The following is a 23,168-nucleotide window of genomic DNA, read 5'->3' on the forward strand; positions in this document are numbered from 1 at the left end:
AAACTGATGTGGTAGATTTAAGATTATAAGCTGTGCTTTTTCTTTTCCATAGTTTTCTCTTCCTACCCTTGATTTTATCTGTCCAAATAATTCTCGAACAACCTTCACTTGATTTAAGGTCTGTACTTTAGTCGTAGCTTTATTGTCTGATTCAAATTCTCGGTGGTGTCCAGAGACAAAAATGACTAAAATGAGTCATTTTCGAAAGATATGGACCGAGCTGTATATGATGCCAAAATGTGTGGCACCAGTAATTAAATTTTTATCTACAGACGTTCCAAAAACAGTTGTATTAGCGAGAATGCTACTACTTCTAAAAAAGGTGCATCTGCATTATGCAGTTTACAATGTATATTCTGTGTTAGATGTTTGGGTGATTGGGTTAATGTCAGGAGCAAAGCGTAGATCAGTATTGTATTCCAGGTGTTGTTAAGCTTAGTTTAACTTGTTTCATGTCAGGACTGACTTTTTCAATACCAGATAATTATTTTAGTTGTTAACCAAATAGCACAGATAAACTATTTAAACCGTTAGACCAATTCGGTTTCCCCTCTGTTTTCTGGCTTGTTCATGTCTTAGTGCACTGAGAGTCAAGCAATGCCAGGACTGTAACCATCAGAACCTCCTGTTTTTATATAGTTAGTTGGAAGTATATAGAGTGAAGAAGCTGCTCGGTATGGTGGTGGGGATGATGTTTGCTGAGTAAACATACTTGATGATTTGCTTCAATATGAAATATGATGCAATGTAGCTCCACCTTCAGAGGCGCATTATAAAGGAGCTTGTTCCCCAGGTGAATCCTATCGTCTGTAGTGTTAGTCCTCCTGACCAACATGGGGGCCAAAGGGCTTGAATTGATATCATGGCTCATCTATCTGACGCTGATAGTCGACTCACTTACTCAGAATGGTAAATGATGTGCTGGAAATATTAGAATTTCACACTCAATGGATGTGCTATAAGATATTGGGAAGAGGACAGAGAGTCATATTTACTTTGATCATTCATGTGAATCCCAACTGATGATGTAAATTTAGATACATTATATCATGCTTGGGTTGGTTTATATAGAATTTATTTCATAGCTTCAACACATTAATTAGAAACTGTAATGCAGTTTGCTGCAGACAATCTTGGTTAAATCTACTGAAGCCATTTCTGGTGTTAAAGAGTACATACGGTTCTGGGATATCTGCAACAGTTAACTGTCTTGGCAATCTTCAGTTTGAGTATTTGAGTTTCATATCAGTGAATTGTCAGTTGATAATTTCTAATTTCCTACATCTAAATGAATAAATACCTTTTTTTGTCTTTACTACAGTGACCACTGCTCCTTCTACAAACACACTGACCATGACTTCAGGTAAGTTTGCAAATGTCCAATATGGTTATTTTTTCTTCAGGTCTTCATGTAAATTTAAAACGATTTCTCAAAAAGAATTTGTAATTTATTAATTTATTAATTTTATAGCTAATGCATCCCACATTGGCCGAGTGTGCACAACTTGGGGATACTATCACTTCAAAACCTTTGATGGCGATTTCTTCCAGCTGAATTCGAGTTGTAACCATGTCCTTGCAATACAATGCAAGGACAGCTATGAAAACTTTAATATCCAGATGCGGCGGCGCTTAGTCAACAACATCCCCACAATCAGCAAAATCATCATGATGCTGGAAGGATCTGAGGTGGAGCTCTCTAACAACTCAGTGCTTGTCAATGGCAAGATGTAAGTTCGGGAAAGACCTATCAACTGTACTGACATTTTTCCAAGAATATTTCAGTAACTTTAACTACTATATATTCAGGGGGGTGCAGGAGTCAGAATCCAATATCAAACGTAGGTCCAATTGTATCTGTTTACATTTTCAGCATTGTACCATCTTAATATGAGATTTATTCTGCTTTAATGACAGCAGCACTCAACCTAAATGTAAGCATCCGCTGCAACCTGCAAATCTACAATATCCCTCCATAGGACACTATCTTGTCCTTTCAAATGCTCAAACAAAGCCCTAGCAATATTCTGTGGCAGTGGGGTTAGGGGTCTGTCTGGTCTGTTAATGACTGATTTGTATAACTAAAGAGCAGCAGTACAAGGGTAATGTGAATTTGTTTTAATTTTTACACTCATTTTTAAAATATCACTCTTTGTTTGCACCAGGGAATCTCTTCCATTCAGTAAATCAGGAGTGACTGTCAAGGGGACCGCATCTAGTATCTCTGTTGAAGCTAATCTGGGAATAAAGGCAATCTGGAACCTGGACGACTCCCTTGATGTATGAAGCCTTCTCTCACATACAAAAATAAATTATCTGACTGGCTGTTTATTGGAGATAAATTATCAGGATGTGAGGAGAGGGACGTCGCCTCCAAATATGCTCCTTCCGATTCTTATCTATATATGACCCCTTAGTTCTACAAGCTGTTTGTTCTGGTTTTCATCCTGCTATTCAGATGATCTCAGAATGCAGACAAATTGTCATGTGAATGTCCTACTTTAACCTTTTAATGGATTACAAGGAAAGAATGCCATATATTGGAGTTCAATTAATATTGTCCTGTCTTGTGATTTTGCCAGTTACCTATTGTGTAATTGATTATCTTCACAGATTGAAATAGATGAGAAATATCGGACTCAGACATGTGGACTGTGTGGAAACTTTGATGGCATATCCAATGAATTCCTGAATGATGGTAAGATAATTGTAATATTTCAGGAGGTAGTCTAACTGCAAATAACGTGCATGTACCCTGTAATTACGTGCAGTTTGCAGGCAACAAGTCAGGGTTTTGCAGATTTTTTTTTTTTTTACAATTACACCGTACCCTGTACTTTCTGGGGAGCGGGGTGTATTGTGGAGTCGCTTAATCTCGTCTAACTTCTAGGTATTTTACAGGGAAAGAGGTGTAAATTGTACTGTAAGTAATTTTAAGAATCCTGCTAAGTAAATACTGAGTAAGTATTACTTACTCAGTAAGTACTGATTACATAACTAATTTTGTGCCTAATGGATGTTTCAGTATTCAACTCTTTATATATTACATATAAAATGATACATAGATAAACACTTTTCTTCATTTCTTATTTGAAATCATACATTGATATTTACAGTCATAGCATAGGCTCATCTGTGCCTATAATGATGGAAACAATGTGAGTTGTTTTCATTAAACTTTAATTAAAAACAAGGACATGAAACTATTCCTTAACCCTTAAAATATTAGCTTTAGAAATACATTAGCAGACAAAACAATACTTACACCCTGAAACACATGATATTTGCAAGTTTTTTTTCTTTGTGAACAAATGTCCAAAATGACCTCAGACTGTTAAAAATTAAAAGTGTGGACATGGCTTTTGTGTATAATATTTTACAAGACAGCAAGACAGATAGTGCAATAACTTCCTAAATATATATATTTTTAATGCATTGCACACACTGTACCTCAACAGTGATATGTGACAGGGTTGTCCTGTTCACACTGTCATACTTAAGTGTCTCTTGAACAGTTTCACAGCTTCTGGTGTCTTTTCATAATACATTTGTACCTGTGCATTAAGTGATCAAGGGCAGTCTCTAAAAGAAGAAAGACAAAATAAACACATTCAGTCTGTTTAAAGCTGCGTTGAAATGTCTGAGTATAGTTAAGGTCCAATTATTATCATTTTTTAAACAAAGCAAAGACATGTACATAAAGTTTTAGCATTTTACAAAAAGGGGAAAAACATTGCAGACCATTAGCTAGGAAAACCACACCTACTGATAACGCCGCTGTTCTGCTTCACGGTTCTTTCCAGATCCTACAATGAAATAATCAGGAGGAAAACATTTTGAGAGAAAACCAAACAAGAAAATAAAATAAAACAAGAAAATCTTTTTTTTGGAAAGAATGATTAGGGTGACATATAGGATAAGATAAGATAAACCTTTATTAGTCCCACACTTTTTGTTTGGTCATGGCAGAAAGGGGACAGTACAAAGTTACAGCAAAAAATAAGAAAAACAATAGCATGGAATAAGATAAAATAAAATAAAACAACATACTATATGAAATAAAATAAAATACTGTGTTGCATTGGGAAATTACACTAGTATTACATAAAAATATATATAAATGACATGGTTGTCATTTCTACACACCTAAAAATGAACACATAACCTTTTTGAAATAAAGTAAATAAACTAGGTGGAACATTTATTTTTATGCTTTTTATGCATTTATTTTAAGGTGTTGTTTGAATAAACTGTTCTTATAAATACAAAAACTGTAAATACACGTGAATGCCAATTTTTGTATATTTTTATTGTATTTAGGTGACTAAAGAAAGACTAATAAAATAAGTATTAAGTATTGATTAACACATTTCCTACAGGTTACCCGCACTTTAGTCGCAGGTCTTACAGTCTATAATTGTGTCATTGTTTCCTGCAGAAAGAATGACTTGTTGCCTGCAAATTGCACGTAATGACAGGGTACTTAAGCCTTATTCGCAGACCGTGTTCTAAAATGTTCTAAAATGTTCTAAAATGTTCTAAAATGTTACTGTCTATCCACAATGTGGATGTGAGAAAACACAAGGGGGGAAAACGTTGCCCCACTCTCAAGTTGTGGAGATCAAGTATCCTTAAGCAAGATGGACATGCTCATAAGGCAGAGACGTTACACTTTGTGAGCATGGAATAAGCTGAGAGAGAGGAGAGAAATAGCCTTTTTTTGTCCCTTTTAATGATCTCTAGATTTGACAAGTCAGTCACTGTTCACCTTGCTTGTCCTGAGAGAACACCACTGGTTTCTTTTAATGTTAGCAGCAACTTTTCAAAAAAGTTCACAGTCATTCAGAAGTAAAGACAGGGAGGAGCTCCACTCTATGAAAGACTACAAAGGCAAATAGTTCAACAATTCTCTGTGCACAAATCACAGTCAACAATATTGAATAGTTGCGATCTTCAGCCCCTTTTCAAAAGCGTGCACACTGAAAATAGGCATAATTGTGTAGCAGAAATGATTGCATAGGTTTTCAAAACCATTTGTCATTGACCACCATTAGTTGCTGCATCCATAAATGCAATTTTAAAGGATCCTGAAATGCTTCGGTTTGATGAAAAAAAAAAGTGAATTTCTTTTTGAAAAAATCTACATGGGGGTTAGTGCACATTGGAAACGTCTTAGCTTACACATCTACGAGGGCCCCTATAATACTGACTTATATTTATTAGATTTGGAGCAACATATACTGTCATTCAATTAGCATAATTTTCCCCATTTTTAAATAGCATAGTTCTGTACTGAAAGTCTAGATGCAGACCTGTGACCTTTTTGGTTCATTATGAAATAGAATACGTAATGAAGAAGCCCCCCAATAAGCTTCATGATCATTTTATTGTGACTGTGCTGTACTACAGGAACCCCAGTGTCTGTGGTGGACTATGCTGAGACCTGGAAGATAAATGGCCCCACAGAGTACTGTGAGGAGACTGACATCAACCCAGTCCCGAGCTGTGGTGATAAGGTGAGTCTTCACTATTTCTCATTTTCAACACTGTTAAATTAAATTCAGTTTTAATTATACAAAATCAATAGGTGCTTTATATTGTAAGTTTAAGAGCCTTCAGTAATATGGAGAAACTCCAATAATCAGATGACTGCCTGAGAGCAAGTACTTGGTGACAGTGAGAAGAAAAAGCTCCCTTTTTAACAGGAAGAAACCATTAGCAGGGTCAGTCATCCGGCCTCACCTCAGGGGTGAGGGGCAGAAGACGACATAAAGACACACTGTGTAAGAGGGCTCAGGGGGTTGGGTAGCGCATCTGTAACCGGAAGGTCGCCGGCTCAATCCCCATGCTCTCTGTCCTGGTCGTTGTGTCCTTGGGCAACACACTTTACCCTACCGCCTACTGGTGATGACCAGAGGGGTCGATGGCGCGATACGGCAGCTTCGCTTCTGTCAGTCTGCCCCAGGGCAGCTGTGGCTACAACCGTAGCTGCCTCCACCAGTGTGTGAATGTGAGAGTGAATGAATAGTGGTATTGTAAAGCGCTTTGAGGGCCCCGAAAAGCGCTATATAAATGCAATCCATTATTATTATAAAAACATAATGGGTAAAAGAGGTGAATGCGGAAACAGTGTATCATGGAAAGCCACCAGCAGCCTAGGCCCAAAGCAGGATAGCAAAGGGAAGATTCAATTTTAACTTTGACTCTGGATTTAACAGGGAGCCAATGAAGATAAGCTGGTATTGGAGAAATATGTTATCTGATTCTTTAGAATCAGAATCAGAATCAGAATCAGAAAGGGTTTTATTGCCAAATGTTGAGCGGGTTTACAACATTAGGAAATTGCTGCGGTGCTTCAGTGCAAACATACTGTTATAAATACTGTTATAAATTAAGCTTAAATGGACATGAAAATAAAAATGAGAATAAGAATTAAAAGTGCTAAGTAGATAGATATATACATGATATATACATGAGTGCAGGTGGTGATCAGTGCCAATCATGGAATGATGCAGTGAACACAGCGTAGGGTCATGTGTTAGTGGTGGGAACAGTCATACGGTTATTGTTCATGTGTCCAACAGCAGAGGGGAAGAAACTGTTCTTATGGCGAGAGGTTCTGGTGCGAATGGACCGGAGCCTTTACCCTGTCAGAACTCTTACTGCACTGTGCGTGAACTAGTTTCTATCTGAATTGAGAAGCAGGAAATTAGAGGTCATTAAGTTCTTTATATCTTAAAGACATTCTTGTAGTTTAACTAATGCTATCTTCACTAAAACTGTTACTGTGATGACAAGTAGTTATACTATTTATACAGTCTACAGAAAACAACAAATAAACAACAAGGTTAAAGTGCCACTGTGAAACATTGCAACATGTTATATATACACCTGTGATTAAAAATACAAAGAAAAGTAAAAATGTAAAAGCAAAACAGTAGCAGTAATACAGAGACTATTTAATATTGCACTGCAGCTGCCTCAGACGTGCGGAGTATAGTAGTAAGAGTGTGTTTATTTAACCCTAACCCAGCAGACCTTCTCCCACAGACTAATTCAACCCACGAAATAATTTTTACAATCCTTCATAAACCTGTATAATAACTCTTCATTCTGTGCCAGGTGACAACATCTGTCAGGCATATGATAACACACAAATGTCTTTAATGCAGCTATTGTTCTTAGATTTATACTGTGTTATAATGCATTTATATTATTGATTTGCACTGATTTGCACTGCTCTCTTAATAGTATTATAGTATATAGTATATATATATATAGTATTATAGCACTCATACCCCTTAAACTCTTGGAAATGTTGTCACCTTACAACCACAAACCAAAATGTTTTCATTAAGATTTTCTGTGATAGACCAATACAGAGAATCTCATAATTGTGCAGTGGTATGGAAATGATGCACGGTTTTCAAAATTTTAAGCAAATTAAAATCTGAAAACTGTGACATGTTTGTGGTTGTAACAAAAATGTGAAAAAGTTCAAGGGGTATGAACACTTTTTCAACGCACTGTTATTGTAAACTCAAACAGATGTTACCTTGCTACCTTGAGGGTTCAAACTGTAGGCTTCTAAAAATGATTGGCAGTATGTATTTTTTTAACTGACTGACTTCTTTTTCAGCAATTCTGTGACCAGACTTTCTCCAGTGATCCCTTTGTTGATTGCCAAAACATTCTTGACGTGGAATCCTTTAGCAAAGCCTGTATGGTGGACACGTGCAACTCTACAGACAACACTACTTTTGTCCTCTGCAAAACACTTTCAGAGTTCTCCAGACAGTGCATCCATGCAGGTGGCAAACCCCAAGAATGGAGGAACGATACATTTTGCTGTAAGGGTGCAACATTTACAGTTCTGGGTCTCCATCATAGGCAGTGTTTTTTCCTTATACTTTGCAAAATTCTTTAATTGACATTGAAAAACTTTTGTCCACAGACAAGAAATGTCCATACAACATGGTGTTCTTGGAATGTAGCAGTTCATGTCCTGACAGCTGTTCCACCCCTCAGGCCAGCCAGACATGTGACAGCCATTGTCATGATGGCTGCAGCTGCCCTGCTGGTATATCCACACTCCTTTTGCACTCCATCTCTTGCTTTCTGTCTCTCAGAGAGAAAACAATTGCAAAGTATTCTGGGCAGTCGCAGCCAGGTTGTTCACACAAAACTAAAACTGCATAATTCGGATCTCAGATGTCGGAACTCGGGAGCCACGTCGCTCCTGAGTCAGCACATCCCTTTAATGAAGTCAGAAGATAAAAAAAAGCAGGGTTTGTTTTGCTTCTTGGATTGAGCCATTCATGCATCACTAGCAATATAGCATAATACCTCTTTTGTGCTTAAAAACACCATGGTATCACATTTATGATAGAACCTGATAAGCACTCTGTGTATGGATTATTTAGCAAGTCACAATTAGATACCAGTGGCAGTACAGATTAAAAGTTTCACCACTGTTTATGTTCACTGCCACCATCTTTGATTTTTAACTTAGGGTTGGTAGGGTTGCTCCAATTTTTTTATTTTTTTATTTCTTTGTTTTGAGTTTTTGGATTTTCTGAGTTGAGGTGGCATTCCAGATAAATATTCTGACTGGGAACTTGAAACACAATGTACCACACATATCCAACAGATAAAGATTGTTTTATGGTCCCACAATTGTGTCCATCGGCAGACACGATTTCAGTAGGACAGAGAGGGGAGAGAGTTTCGACCACACACTACTTTGCATTCTGCCAAATGTTGATTGGTTGACAAGTGGACCAGAAGAGAGAAAGGGATGACAACAGTAGAAACCCCCCCCCCCCCCCCCCCCCCACATGTAGTGATATTTGAGACCTTTCCCAAATAGCAAAATTGGTATGGTCCCGATCTGGCCCACACAATTTGCTTACACTTGACCTACATACCACAAAGAATGACGGCCCTTTGGGGGCCCAGATCTGGCCTACACATGGGCCAGCACAAGGCCAGTTGCAGACACACTGGTGGCCCTTTGCTGGCCCATGTGTGGATGAGTAAACCCTCACTAGGTTTTGGATAAAGTGTAAACTCACAAATCTGTCAAACCTGCATTTGAAACGTCGGCTACCATAGTAGTATAGTATTGCAACATGGCATTTGGGTCTTCTAACTAAAATAGGAAAACAGAAACATAAGTAGTGCATCATTGCCAGACCTGGCCCACATCTGGTTGACATACTCCCTGCCATAACAACCATCGGTCAGAAGTGCCAGCTTGATGCCGGATCCCGGCCAGAGCTGTTTTCTATGGGCCTGGGCCACATAAACCAAACCATAATCGGGCCAGATATGGCATGCCATCACATAAAGAGTGACGTCGTTGCCAGACCTGGCGCACATCTGGTTGACATACACCCTGCCATGACACCACTCAGTCAGAAGTGCCAGCTTGATGCCGGATCCGGGCCAGGTCTGTTTTAAATAGATAAATATGAAGGCATGCTGGCTCGGACGTCGCCCGGATCAACAAAGTCCGCGTCAGGTGTTGAGGAACCAGGGCACCCTGACGAGAAGTGGGCTACTGGAACAAGAAGGCATCGGTGGGCAAGAGACGAAAACAGGGCGTTGTTGGAATGCTACTACGCAAGTAACCCTGGTGGAAGGGGTTACGTGAATAGGATGAGGGACCTATGGATATATATATATATAAATATATATTTTTTGCGTCTCTTTCTCAGGGATGGTCTTTGATGATATTGGTAACAGCGGATGTATCGCAGTCTCTCAGTGTCCATGTCTGCACAACAACGAAATCTACAAGCCAGGAGAGTCCTACTCGCACCACTGTGGATCCTGGTAAAATGAATTTGTGCCACTTTGTTGCAGAGTTAAAAAAAATGAAAATAAAACATTTTTATTGTGTATGTGATACTAGAAATGGTAAAGACATGAATCTAAGAGTACCTTTGATAGGATGATTAAGTGTTAAAGCCATTTCTAAGTTACACAATTACAATCTCCCACAAAATTATTGTGTACGTCGGAGGTACTGCAAGTAAGAATGTTTTAGCAGTCTCCTCACATTTACAGTTTGTACATTTATGTGACATTTTTACCTTTTTAAAGTTTTACAAACGTTAGTGAGTTTATTTTAAGACATAGTAGAAAATGTAATGCAGTGTGTTACTAAAGCAGTTATATGAATATTTGACCATATTAATAATTTTTAATACATAAATGAAATGTGTGTGTGTCTTGACAGTGTATGTGAAAGCGGTCAGTGGAGTTGTACAGAGACAAACTGTCCAGGAATCTGTTCTGTCAAAGGAGGAGCTCATGTTAACACCTTTGATGGAAAAGTCTACACATTTCATGGCGATTGCTCCTATGTTCTAGCTAAGGTGATACTCACTGCTAGTCCTTCTCCACATACACATAACAGCAGCATCTTAAACCGGATGCACCATCAGAAAATAATATGCTAATATAATAATATGATTTGAGTACATACATGTGTAGTGTAATGTTTTTTTTTTTGGTGACTGATTACATGTTTTGTTTTGATGTGCTCTGCAGGACAGTAATGGTTTGTCCTACACTGTGCTGGTGGATCTGGTCAAGTGCGGGCTAAGTGACACAAAGACTTGCCTCAGAACTGTAACTTTGGCCTTAGGCAGCAATTCTGTGGTAAGCTGCAGGCATAAAAACATCATCATTACTCCTTGTGTCTGAAAAAAATCCAGATCTCACAAAATCTTGTGCTTTTTCTCACCAATAAGAATTTGCAAATCCTGGTGTGTCTAAAATGTGTCTTTCTGCAAAATGACAGGTTGTTAAAGTTCAGGCATCTGGGCAGGTCTATGTGAACCAGATTCATTCTCAGCTTCCACTGTTTACAGGTAAGTTATCTCACATTTCACTGTCCACATATAGTAAACACATCTTCTTAATATAATGATCATAGTCTATGTATGCACATTTTCCTCAGTAATAAATGTTTTTAAAAAAACACCCATTCATCCATCCGTTTTCTTCTGCCTCCTGCCTTCTTCTGACCCCGGGTTGAGGGTTTTCCAGCCTAAGCAGAGAAACCTAGGCCTCCTTCTCCCTATCCCCCTTTTCCAACCTATCTAAAGGAACGCCAAGGTGTTCCTGGGCCAGCAGACAAATGTAATCTCTCCAGTGTGCCTACCCCATCAGCCTCCTGCCAGTAGGGAGCCCAGCCACTCTTTGGAGAAAGCAAATTCTATCTGCAGTCACATTCTTTTGTTCACTACCCAAAGCTGGTGACTACGGGTGAGGGTAGGGACATAGATCAACCAGTAAATCGGCAGCTTTGCTTTCACACTAAGCTCTCTCTTCACCACGAAAGACCGGTGTACTGCAGCGGCAGCCCGCTTCGCTCTGCTTCCTCCAAAGTCCCCACAGGCTAACCTGTGGACACCTTCAGCTTGAAAGCTCCCTTTGCTCAGGTGTCTACAGTCTGGCTAAAGGATTACCACCATGACAGGCACCACCTCGCAGCTGCAACTTTTTGCAGCAGCCTCAACAATGGAGATGCTGAACATTGTTGATTCAGACTCAATGTTCTCAGCCTACCTTGGAAAGCTGCCACCTCACAGACAGAGCCTTCTGTCAGGCAGTCCCAACGCACCCTCACTATAGGTTTATTAGAAATCCAAGTACTTATATAATCATTTAATGCATTCTTTGTTTGCTTTTGTTTTATGTGACATTCAATTTGTCTTACTTGACAATTTATCACAGGTAAATTGAACGTGCTTGAATGTGACTTTCAATTTACATAAGCTAAGGGCCAGCAAAATTAGTATTTGCAAAAGAATTTTGTTCAACTCACTACAAAATATGTAATAAAGAATTGGAACAAAAGCACCACACTCATTAGTTGTATTTATTTATCTGCGTCATTGACGTTTGTATGTTTGTGTTTGAATTAATTGCTACATTTTTCATGTCTTCTGACCTCTACAGCTGATCTGAGAGTCTTTAAGCCATCTTCCTTCTACATCCTTGTAAGCACCACAGTGGGCATACAACTGATGATTCAGCTGTCTCCCATAATGCAGCTGTTCATTTCAGCTGACAGGTCCCTCACAGGAACCACCTCTGGTATGTCTCCACATTATTGTTAGTGTCTGGAACGTCTGGAATCTGTGTAACTGTGGAACTTCTTATTTGAAAGGTTTATGTGGAAACTTCAACGACATCATGAGTGACGACTTTAGAGTGACAAGTGGGCTGGTGGAAGGCACTGCTGCTGCATTTGCAAATGCATGGAAAACCAGAGCCAGCTGCCCAGACATTATATCACATTTTGGAGACCCTTGTAACAACAACATCCTCACAGGTACAGATAAAACTCCTGTATTATTATGTTTTATCTTATAAAAGTTATTATGTTATATGAAAAATACCATACTTCCTTGCTGTTTTTCAAGATTTTATTGAACAACAGATGATATATAACAAGTTTAATTCTGAATGTTTCTGTGTTTTAGAGAAATATGCTGATTTCTGGTGCTCCAAATTAACTGATCCCGAGGGAGTATTTGCTCCCTGCCACGCTGTTGTTAGCCCCAGCACATATAAAGATGTAGGTCTGTACATGCAAAGTTTTAATGAGAACTTTGCAGCTGAACTCTTGTTAATCGTTTCATGAATACTCTTTTGACAGAACTGTATGTATGACACCTGTAACTGTGAAAAAAGTGAGGACTGCATGTGTGCTGCAGTTTCCTCATATGTCTATGCCTGCTCAGCAGCAGGAGTCCACATCAGTGGCTGGAGGAAAACCATCTGTGGTAAGTAAAACACTAAGCATCCTTGAAAAGAGAAACACGGGTTCAAACAACAAATTTATCTGAACATGTTCTCTTTCAACTGCTGCTGTGTCCACAGGCATGATTTTACATTCAAAACATAGGACCATTTGTCTTCTTCTTCTTGACATGATGTGCCAATGCTCGCTGAAGCACATTGTGTTTTTAGTGAGGGGGTTTTCTCGACAACAGGACTGAACCCTTTTGTTTTTAGATTGGCCCCACAACCCAATTTTTAATTCAATTTAATTCAATTCAGTTTTATATTGTAAGTGCCAAATCACAACAAGAGTCACCTCAAGTGCTTTTTATTGTAAGGTAGACCGGATTGGAAATGAAAATCCTACAATAATACAACAGAGGACAAAATAACAATCACACGACCCCCTATGGGCAAATGCTTTGGCGACAGTGGGAGGGAAAAACTCCCTTTTAATAGGAAGAAACCTCCAACAGAACCAGGGTCAGGGAGGGGCGGGGCCATCCGCCGTGACTGGCTGAGGTGAGGGGAGGAAGACCGGACAAAAGACATGCTGTGGTAGAGCAGCAGAGATTGATGATTACTAATGATTAAATGCGGAGAGACCCACTGTCATGTCGAAGAAGTCCTTGGTCCTTATTTTTAAAAAAGTATTATGATATGAGTTCTGGTTTTGTATTTGGAAGCAGTTTATCGACAGGTTCAAAAAGGGAAATTTAACAGCAATTTCCCACAGACTGATTCTATACCAGCAATCAATGTATGAGAATAATAGGGCATTCTGATTTGTTGATTACACTTTAGGTCTATTTTTCATTTGTGGATTCGAATTTCATGAAATTTGAATGAGCTCTTCATTGACTGGATCATTAGAAATTTTTTAAAACTTACTTTAATCAGTCCTTGTCTTTAAATTTTTGTTTAAATATCATTTCAAGCACATCAAATAAAGAGCTTTTTAAAAAATAAAAACCCTCAAACATGTGAAAATATGCTGGCTTTTCATTTAAGATCCTTGAGTCTAATCATTAAGTCATCTACAGTTTTTTTAGATTCACTTCTTAAATGTAATAATGCAATGTATCAGTTTTCGCATCAATTTCAGATAAACATTCATTATTTGTCAGCTTATTTGGATATATTCTTCAGCTTTCAGCTCATCTAAAAACGGTCAGCCTGCCAGCTTCAACGATTTCAGCAAAGATTGAGCAGTTACAACAATTCAACTCAAACAATTCAGTTTTCAGCATTCATACTGCAATTGGAGTACACTTGTATGTAAAATAATCGAATAATCTGTGCTAAATCAACAACGTTAGTGCTAAACTCACAGGAATATTGTACCTCGATGACCATGACAATTAAATGTGTCAGAGCCCCTGTAAATTAAAGTCAGCAGCAGCAGTCACAATTTGAGGAAACTCTAAATTATTTGGGTTAATATAAATGTTATTATTACCATCACATTGTCAGCATGGGTCAGCTGCTGACACCATGTCTGTGTTATGGTGTTAACCCACCAGACATCTTTCCATGCCATTCGTACTACATGAACAGTTCTTGTCTCCAGTACCACAGCTATGGCACATATTTTGGTATCTATTTTAAATAATGGCAGAAGTAGCAGGTCATTTGAATACAACAAATCTTACTAAATCATCTGTGTTTGATTCATTTTTGCAACATTTGAATTGAATTAAATTGAACTGAACTGTTGGCTCATTGTATAAACATCTCATATCTCTCATAACAGAGACATTCAGCACATCATGTGCAGCAGAAACTGTGTATAACTACAACATGACCAGCTGTGGGCGTACCTGCCGTTCCCTCGGCCAGACTGACTACTCTTGTCAGGTCAACTTCACCACAGTGGATGGCTGTGGCTGTTCTGAAGGAACTTACATGAATGAGGAAGGCCAGTGTGTAGCCCGTGAAAGCTGTCCCTGCTATGCTGAAGGCATTATTGTTCCTCCTGGACAGACTATCAGTAAAGATGGCAGCACATGGTAAATAACGCCAACTAATTTTTCTTAATTCATGCTGAATCATTCAGGTAAGGAAATTTTCAAAGGTTGATTCTGTTCTTCTGGACATGTTTTCAGTGGAAGAAATATTTTGTCACTCATCCGAGTAACTTCTTCAGTCTCAGCTGACTGCAGGTTTAGCAATGTTTGCTACTTTTAGTCATAATGCAAATGTGCTATTTATGTTTTTTCCAGTCCCCAACTCTCTATGGATAGTACTCATGGCCATGGTCATGAGATTTTGCATCATAATGACCATGAAATTGACCAACTGACCATTCTTAATCAGCGGTGCTAGAACAGAATCAACTTTCTTGGATTTTTATGTTTACCATCACCAACCTAAAATGTTCATTTGCTAAAGTTAATTTGCTGTAAAAACAAAGTGAAGCTCAGCTAATAGATTTGTATTCACTCAATATGACACGTGTTAATGGCAGGGACGTGTTTGCTCCGAACAAAACAGGAGGATTAAACGAATATTGAACTGGGGAACACAGGATGCTGGAAGCCGTATTCTGTATATATACCAACTACAAAGCATTGACTTGCAAGTTAGAGGAAAAATGTTGTTCCATTCTATAAATTCATGTTGTGAATGCACCAGTACAACTAGGATGTTTTTTGCCCATGAACATTTTAAATAACAAAAAGAATAATAAGAAACTACACGGTTAAAGAATGACTGAGGATATTATGTCATATAAAAGTATTTCTCATGTTCCCTCATAATTGTTCTCACAGTGTCTGCAGACAAGGCATTCTCAGCTGCTCTGGAGGAACACAGCTACTAAGTAGGCACCGTAATTAACATTATGCACACAGATTAAATGCTATTGTCGTTAATTTGTTTGATAAAATTAGTAGCCAAACATCTTCAGTTCTCTTTCATATTATGAAGTTTTCACTCAGTGAACTGTAAATAAATTCACAATGACAATAAAACTATGAATGTGAAGCTGTTATATTTTGTTCCCAGGTTTACCATTAGGTTCACCACAATGCGAATATCCCATGGTGTACTTTGACTGCTCCACTGCTCAACCTGGGGCTACTGGCACTGAATGTCAAAAGAGCTGCAGCACCGCTGACATGGCTTGTGTAAGTACAGCACAGTTGTGCCAGTTTGGCTGTGTGCTTAAATGTGCAGTACACGCACAGGTCTTGCTTGACTTACTCTCTCCTTTCATTTTTCACTCTGGTTGGATACAGATCCACACAGGCTGTACATCAGGCTGCATATGCCCAGATGGGCTGTTGTCAGATGGAGCAGGAGGCTGCGTCAATGAGACCAGCTGTCCATGTGTGCACAATGGACAAGTCTACCAGCCTGGAGAGACACTGACAGTGGATTGCAATACCTGGTTTGTACATTTCTTTACAAGCATACAAAGATGTATATTTAAATATTCAACAGCAGTATATAGGTTATAAGAAGAATTTATACATATTTCCACTACAATAAAGAACGTCAGTTAAATAGGTGACTTGTTTCTCATAGTACTTGTTTGAGACACAGCCGCCACTGCTGCCAAGGCTCACGTGTCAGAGCAGGTTTTCTACCAATCAAAATATCTGGAGATCAATCCAATCAAAGAATCTTTGGGAAAAAACCCAAAGTTGCCCCCAGTGCATTCAGCTGAGGGTGTGTTAAATGAGTTTGGATATAAATAAAAAGCACTGCATGAATGTTTGTGTGATAAGGCAATGCAAGACTGAAAAAGTAAGTTGTACTAAAATAACAGCTGGAGAAACATTTTGCAATTAGGTAGTTTAATTGGCAACATGTCACTAACATGCTTAAAATGAATAATAAGAAACTACAAAAGTGGAAAACTGTTCTGTTGTCTGATAAATCAAAACTTCCAATTCTTTTGTTTTCCACAAAATAAAATGGCTACTGTCTTCTTCACACTAGAGGCAACTAAGTTATCAGGACTCAGTCCAAATGCCTTCATCTCTTAAAAAACAAAAAAACAAAAAGATGTCTTTTTCAGCAAGACCTTGCATATTTCAGCAAAACAATGCTAAACCTTATACTGCATCTGGAACAACAGTATAGCTCTGTAGTAGGAGGCTCTGGCTACGGGTCTAGCCTGCGTGCATTCCAGAAATTACACTTGAAAACATGAATGAAAAATATGACAAAGAAAATCCAAGATTGTTGAACTGCTAGAATTCAATATCAGATATTCGTCCTCCAAAAGTCCAAGGGATGGTCTTGGTTCCCAGACATTTGCAAATTGCTTTTAAAAGAAGAGGGGATGGATGATACACAGTAGTAAACAACACTCTGTCCAAGCTTTTGTGCAACGTGTTGCTGCCATCAAATTTAAAATGACCTTTTCATTTATTCAAACATTTCATGTTTTCTATGGTCTACTGTGAAAAAGGTATGACTTTCTGAGATTTGCAAATCATTTTTATTTACATTTTATTTACGTTTGCAAGGTGTCCCAACTTTTTGGGAGTTGGGTTTCTATTATAAAACTTGTTTACTAAATAAAAACGTCACTATATTTTCACTATTCAGCTATATTTGCTGTTATGTCTCTACTAATTTTGTCATTGCACTTATACTTGTTTGGCCAATACAAGTGAGAAGTTTCCCCCCATCTTGTAAAATAACACTAATTCAGGAATAATCAGGGTTTAAATGATACAATTTGGCAGTGTTTTCACCAAATACACTGTACTTTTCAAATGTTTGAATAGAAAAAGTTGTTTTAATTATATTTGTAAAAACATAAAGGTAGGTAGTTAATTAATCACCAGCGGGTTTTTTTGTGGGTTTTTTTTTTTTTTTTGTATTTTGTATTCTTGATTACACAGATATTACAAATATTTTGAAATTAATTTAATAGTTTTTGTCGGCTGTATGTGTTTCTCCCCAGTTCCTGCAGTGGAAGGAAGTTCACATGTACCAACGAGACGTGTGATGCTGTTTGTGGAATCTATGGAGATGGTCACTACGTCACCTTTGACGATAAGAGGTTCGACTTCAGTGGACAGTGCGAATACACACTTCTACAAGTAAGGTTGCTAAAAGTTAAAAATGAAAACTTTGTAGCCTTGGTAGATTTGGCAACACACTGTTGTACCATCTTTCTTCTGCAGCTCTTCATTGTAAAGCTCACTCTGGCTACTGTTTCTTGTATATTACTTTACCAGAACAGAAAGAGGCACATCAACATTTTTATCAGTAAATCGATTTTATGCAACTCTTAAGGATTCTAACTTTAACACTGGTATCCAGTAATTGCATGCACTGTGCTTTGCTCAGGACTTCTGTGGCACCTATAATGGCAATGGAAGCTTCAGAATTATTACTGAAAATGTTCCATGTGGAACAACAGGAACCACCTGTTCTAAGACCATCAAGATCTTCTTGGGGGTAAACACAAAATCCTTCAGTTGTGCTCATTTTCAAAAATAATGACTGCAAAATGTAGAGTGAATGTAGAGTAAAATGTTTTAAGAACTCTTCACCAACAATATTAAAATTGCACAATTAATACTAGAAAAAGAAACTACAGAATCAATTAAAGGTTGTATAATTTAACTGTTTTTAGATTCAATTTTTTGAAATCTTTTGAAAAAACAAAAGAGCTTTCAGCTTTTCAGGTTTGTTGCACATATATGGTTTCCAGGTAGCTTAAATTCTACAAAAATAAAATTCCTGTTTTATTCATTGCTGCTGTAACCCACAGGATAATGAATTCCAGCTTAAAGATGACAATTTACAAGTGGTAAAGGGCACTATCCAGGCGCTTCAGGTACAAAAAATGGGCATTTACATAGTGGTGACAATCAAGCCTGGACTTGTTCTCATGTGGGACCAGAAGACCAGTCTTTTCATTACAATCAGTCCACAGTTCCAGGTAAAAGAAATAACTTCTGCACATCTGGATTGACAGTTACTTCTTTTTACTGTTGAAGTATAATTGCTTAAGAAAGTTAATATTAAGAATTTCACAATAACAGAAATTTAGTAGTCAGTACAAATAGAAATACAATTACACAATTATTGATACTCATACGTATTAATAATTGTGATATCACTGTAATTAAAAAAAAGCATTAAAACGAGGGCTTTAATTTGTACCACTGCTTCCTTTCCTCTTAGGGTCAGGTCTGTGGTCTGTGTGGAAACTATGATGGTAACAGTAAGAATGACTTCACCACACGCTCCCAGGAAATAGTAGCAGATGTTCTACAATTTGGTAACAGCTGGAAAGTTTCATCTAGTTGCCCCAGTGCAGAGCTAATCAGTGATCCCTGTGCCTCAAATCGCTACCGGGCAGCCTGGTCTCAAAAACAGTGCAGTATCATCACAAGTGTCACCTTCCAGAGCTGTCATTCAAAGGTCAGTATGTTTGGTGGTAGCAAATATACAGAAATGGATACACACACACAAAAATGCACAAAAGAATATGCACTTTAATTTCCCCTATGAGCTCTTTGTTCTTTTATCTTAATGTCTGGCATTTAGGAATGTTTACCTAATAGACACGATATGTGATATCCATCCGCCCATGCATTCTCTTCCACTTATCTATTCAAGGTCGTGGGGGGCCTGGAACCTTCCCCACCTATCACCAGTTAACCTAATCCCACTAATTACATGTCTTTAGACTGTGGGAATAATCCAGAGTAGTGGGCGATAACTTAAACCTGCGTATGTCTACATAAAGGTAGTGTTGGAGCACATTGTGGTACCACACCCTCAGGATTTGGGCAGAAAGTTGTGTGTTGCTATAAAAATGGTGAGAAAAGGTGTAAATCTTTCCTACAAAGAAATTAAGATGCCAAGTGTCCTTCATCTTCAAAAGGCAATCAGAAACAGGGGAAAAGTCTACTAGAACCAAAACCTCAACAGAGTCAGAAGACAAGTTTCTGAGCTAGAAGCAGAGCTTAATTGTGGTCATAGTAAGCAAGCCTCAACTTCAACTGACAGGTCAAGTTCAGAGATGGGCAGTAACGCGTTACTGTAATCTGATTACTTTTTTCAAGTAACGAGTAAAGTAAGGGATTACTATTGCAAAAACGGTAATTAGATTACCGTTACTTTCCCGTAGGAACGCTGCGTTACCACGTTACTAAAACCGTGATTTTTTGCGAGAATGTCTCACGACAGTGACGTAAGCGAGTGCGACGTTGGTGACAACAGCTGTGTGCAGATCAACAGTGCATCACATATCGAGTCCGGGAGAGAGTATGAGCGTGCAGCGTTTAAAGCGTGGAAGTACTGACCTTACTTTGAGTTTGATTCCATAAAAAGTGACAAAAACATTAGTGTCCGCTGTGCGTGGGAAGAAAACTTCTTTTTACAGCGAAAAAAACCCCTAAACTTCCAAACAAGCACCGAGTAGCTACGACGTAATGGGAAACTCACAGAGAAACTCGCGGATTCTTCCACTGACCGCGGCACACCTGCACCAGGGTAAACCTCCGCCTGCCCCACTCCTGCTTTACAGGTGAAAATAGAGCAACAGGACCGCTGAGTCTTTGACTTTATTTATTTTCTGCTGTGTTTTACTTGCATCTATTTGAAAGACTGAGTGTAAACACAAAAACTATTTTATTTTATGTGCTGGAATGTGCAGAAAATAGGTTTAAATGTTAAACTAATTTATTCAAGTCAGAGAATGTTGCATATAATTAAATTTTTTTTCTTGATGCATAAAGTTAAAAGATTAAAACTAATAAAACAAGTTTTAAAAAGAGACTTTTTCATTTGATTACATTTTGTATGATGGATTATGCAGAAAAAGTAGAATTGGGCTGAAAGATCTATCACTTTATCACCTACTCAGGTTGTAAATCGTGTTTTTAAAAAGTAACTAAGTAACTAAGTAATTAATTACTTTTGAAAATAAGTAATCGGTAAAGTAACAGGATTACTTTTTTGGGGAAGTAATCAGTAATTAGTTACTGATTACTTTTTTCAAGTAATTGACCAACACTGGTCAAGTTGCAGCAACAGAACCAATGCTAAGATTTCAGAATAAGAAAAAGAGGTTTAAAGAGGTTTACCTGAGCTGTGAAACATTGCCAATGGACTAATGAAAACTGGAAGAAGGTGTTATGGAGTAATGAATCAAAATCCGAAGTCTATGATCTTTGTACAGTATTGAGGAGGCAAAAGGACAGTTCCTCAATCTGTACCCCTGAATACATTGTGGTTAAAAATGGATTGCATGATTCTTTTTTAACTTGAATTGTTTATTTGTTCTATGCTTACAGAGTAAAAGGAATAATTGAACTGTCTGAATTTCAATAAAAAAACTGGAAGAATTGGGGTTCTGTGAAACTGACTGGTAGTGTATTACTGTATGTGTTCTAGGTTGACCCTGGTCCATATTTTGATTCCTGTGTGAGAGACTCCTGTGCTTGTGACACTGGTGGGGACTGCGAATGTCTCTGTACTGCGGTGGCTGCATATGCTAAAGCCTGTAATGAAGCTGGGACCTGCATTGCATGGAGGACTCCAAAGTTTTGTCGTAAGTCTGATTAATGTAATTCAATTCAATTCAATTCAATTCAACTTTATTTATATAGCGCCAAATCACAACAACAGTCGCCTCAAGGCGCTTTATATTGTACAGTAGATCGTACAATAATAGATACAGAGAAAAACCCAACAATCTTATGACCCCCTATGAGCAAGCACTTTGGTGACAGTGGGAAGGAAAAACATCATCAATGCTCTACAAGTCTAATAAGCAATGGTTTTGTTTCTTGCAGCTATTTTCTGTGACTACTATAATTCACCTGGTGAATGTGAGTGGCACTATAAGCCTTGTGGAGCTAATTGCATGAAAACATGTAGGAATCCATCTGGAAACTGCTCGTCACTCATCACCAACCTGGAAGGTACATTAGGCACAGTATTGATATGCCACTTTGTGGACTCTTTATTTTTGTTTTAAATGTGGAGCTTAAGTCAACAGAACAACAGACCGTATCCCTGCCTATGACACAGTGGTTCACAAGCTTTTTACATCATTCCCCACATGGCAGGAAGGAATATTTTCACATCCCATCTAAACAAAACAATGACAGAAAAGCCTACCTGCAACTGTATTTAGATAATGAACTCATTCACAATGAATCCTTCAGTAATTTTTGTTTTAAACAAGCAACTTTCATTTCAAACAACTATTTGTAACTTTTGTCACGAGACAGCTTCCTTAGTCTACACCACTTCTTCAAAAAAGCAACAAGTTAAACAGAATGTGAACATTGCCAAACATGGAAAAATACAGTCCAGTCTTAGTCTTATAAAAAAGAAATCCAGAGACTTGTGAACAGAGATGAAAAATATATAATTTAGTGAGGGTTCAATACTATTCACTCTTAGTGGCTGTAGTAAGCCTGTTTTTGACTGCAGAGCTGTGGCAGGGCGTGGTCTGCGGCATGGCTGCGGGGGAGGCGGATGTATATGAGCAGCAATCACACCTTGCTGGTGTTCCGGCTTAAAACAGAATGAACTAAGTCCTTTTGTGGTTGTGGTTGTGGTTGTTGTTGTTGTTGTTGTGTGTAGGCTGTAGCTGAAAAGCTGCAGCCACGTGCGTAAGTCAACAGCTGCAATAAAGAAGTGTACTGAAAAGTGTGAACATGTCTGTCCCGCATCGTTTACCCAGGATTGGAGCATGATAGGTGAAGGAGAAGCAAATTGTGAAATGTTTACAAAAAAGCTTTGCATGTATTGTACTTGTAAATTTACTCAAGTTAACCACTATTTTAAAACATCGTAGGCTGCTATCCACAGTGTCCCCCGAACCAACCCTACTTTGATGAAGACACTATGAAGTGCGTTTCCGGGGACCAGTGTGGATGCTATGATGACCAAGGCAACCATTACAACATTGGTGAAAAGGTTCCATCAGAGAACTGCTACACCTGGTATGTCTCACACAAGATTCATCATTCCATCCATTTTAGCACACAGTACATAATGATGCACGTAGAATTCAACATGTGGTCTTTTGATGTAAGTATATAAAATATAATACACAGTGCCATTAAAAAGTATTTGCCCACTTTCTGATTCCTTTTACTGGAGTCTTTCACATAACTTTAGGGACAAACTGTTTGTGTGAAACAAAAATCCTCTATACTCCCGGGAAGGTTCACTGCTGGTTCAAGTTTTCATTGTGTATGGATAAGGGCTGTCATAGTGGCTTTGTAACCCTTTTTAGAATTGTATATGATAAAGTTGTTTCTCAGGTAATTCTTCAGATTTTGGCCTGATGAATCACTTTTTAAGATCATTTAACCTGCTGCACTTTGACAGGGGCAAAGGACTAGGTAAATGTAAATATTTTATTACTCTAT

General features: G+C 38.2%; 1 protein-coding gene across 1 annotated transcript in view; it reads left to right on the plus strand.

The window, feature by feature from the left end:
* The first annotated feature begins 833 nt into the window (after nt 1-833).
* The window catches only part of LOC147339605 (uncharacterized), a 59,682-nt gene continuing 37,347 nt past the window's right edge, over nt 834-23,168 (plus strand). The window contains exons 1-27 of the mRNA XM_086314683.1: nt 834-909; nt 1,322-1,363; nt 1,472-1,730; nt 2,166-2,280; nt 2,614-2,698; nt 5,410-5,516; nt 7,640-7,850; nt 7,955-8,080; nt 9,720-9,837; nt 10,244-10,382; nt 10,558-10,668; nt 10,811-10,880; nt 11,974-12,111; nt 12,185-12,349; nt 12,501-12,595; nt 12,677-12,803; nt 14,555-14,810; nt 15,573-15,631; nt 15,820-15,929; nt 16,041-16,192; nt 17,723-17,861; nt 18,112-18,222; nt 18,539-18,709; nt 18,955-19,194; nt 21,175-21,331; nt 21,576-21,704; nt 22,589-22,736. Coding sequence (XP_086170809.1) covers nt 834-909; nt 1,322-1,363; nt 1,472-1,730; nt 2,166-2,280; nt 2,614-2,698; nt 5,410-5,516; nt 7,640-7,850; nt 7,955-8,080; nt 9,720-9,837; nt 10,244-10,382; nt 10,558-10,668; nt 10,811-10,880; nt 11,974-12,111; nt 12,185-12,349; nt 12,501-12,595; nt 12,677-12,803; nt 14,555-14,810; nt 15,573-15,631; nt 15,820-15,929; nt 16,041-16,192; nt 17,723-17,861; nt 18,112-18,222; nt 18,539-18,709; nt 18,955-19,194; nt 21,175-21,331; nt 21,576-21,704; nt 22,589-22,736 — 3,656 coding nt within the window. The remainder of the gene's footprint in view (nt 910-1,321; nt 1,364-1,471; nt 1,731-2,165; nt 2,281-2,613; nt 2,699-5,409; nt 5,517-7,639; nt 7,851-7,954; nt 8,081-9,719; nt 9,838-10,243; nt 10,383-10,557; nt 10,669-10,810; nt 10,881-11,973; nt 12,112-12,184; nt 12,350-12,500; nt 12,596-12,676; nt 12,804-14,554; nt 14,811-15,572; nt 15,632-15,819; nt 15,930-16,040; nt 16,193-17,722; nt 17,862-18,111; nt 18,223-18,538; nt 18,710-18,954; nt 19,195-21,174; nt 21,332-21,575; nt 21,705-22,588; nt 22,737-23,168) is intronic.

The sequence above is a fragment of the Aulonocara sp. 'chitande type north' Nkhata Bay genome, linkage group LG1 (assembly GCF_057382095.1).
Source record: "Aulonocara sp. 'chitande type north' Nkhata Bay isolate Kocher_YH1m ecotype deep benthic linkage group LG1, A_spYH_male_GT1.1, whole genome shotgun sequence".
Taxonomy (NCBI): Eukaryota; Metazoa; Chordata; class Actinopteri; order Cichliformes; family Cichlidae; genus Aulonocara; species Aulonocara sp. 'chitande type north' Nkhata Bay.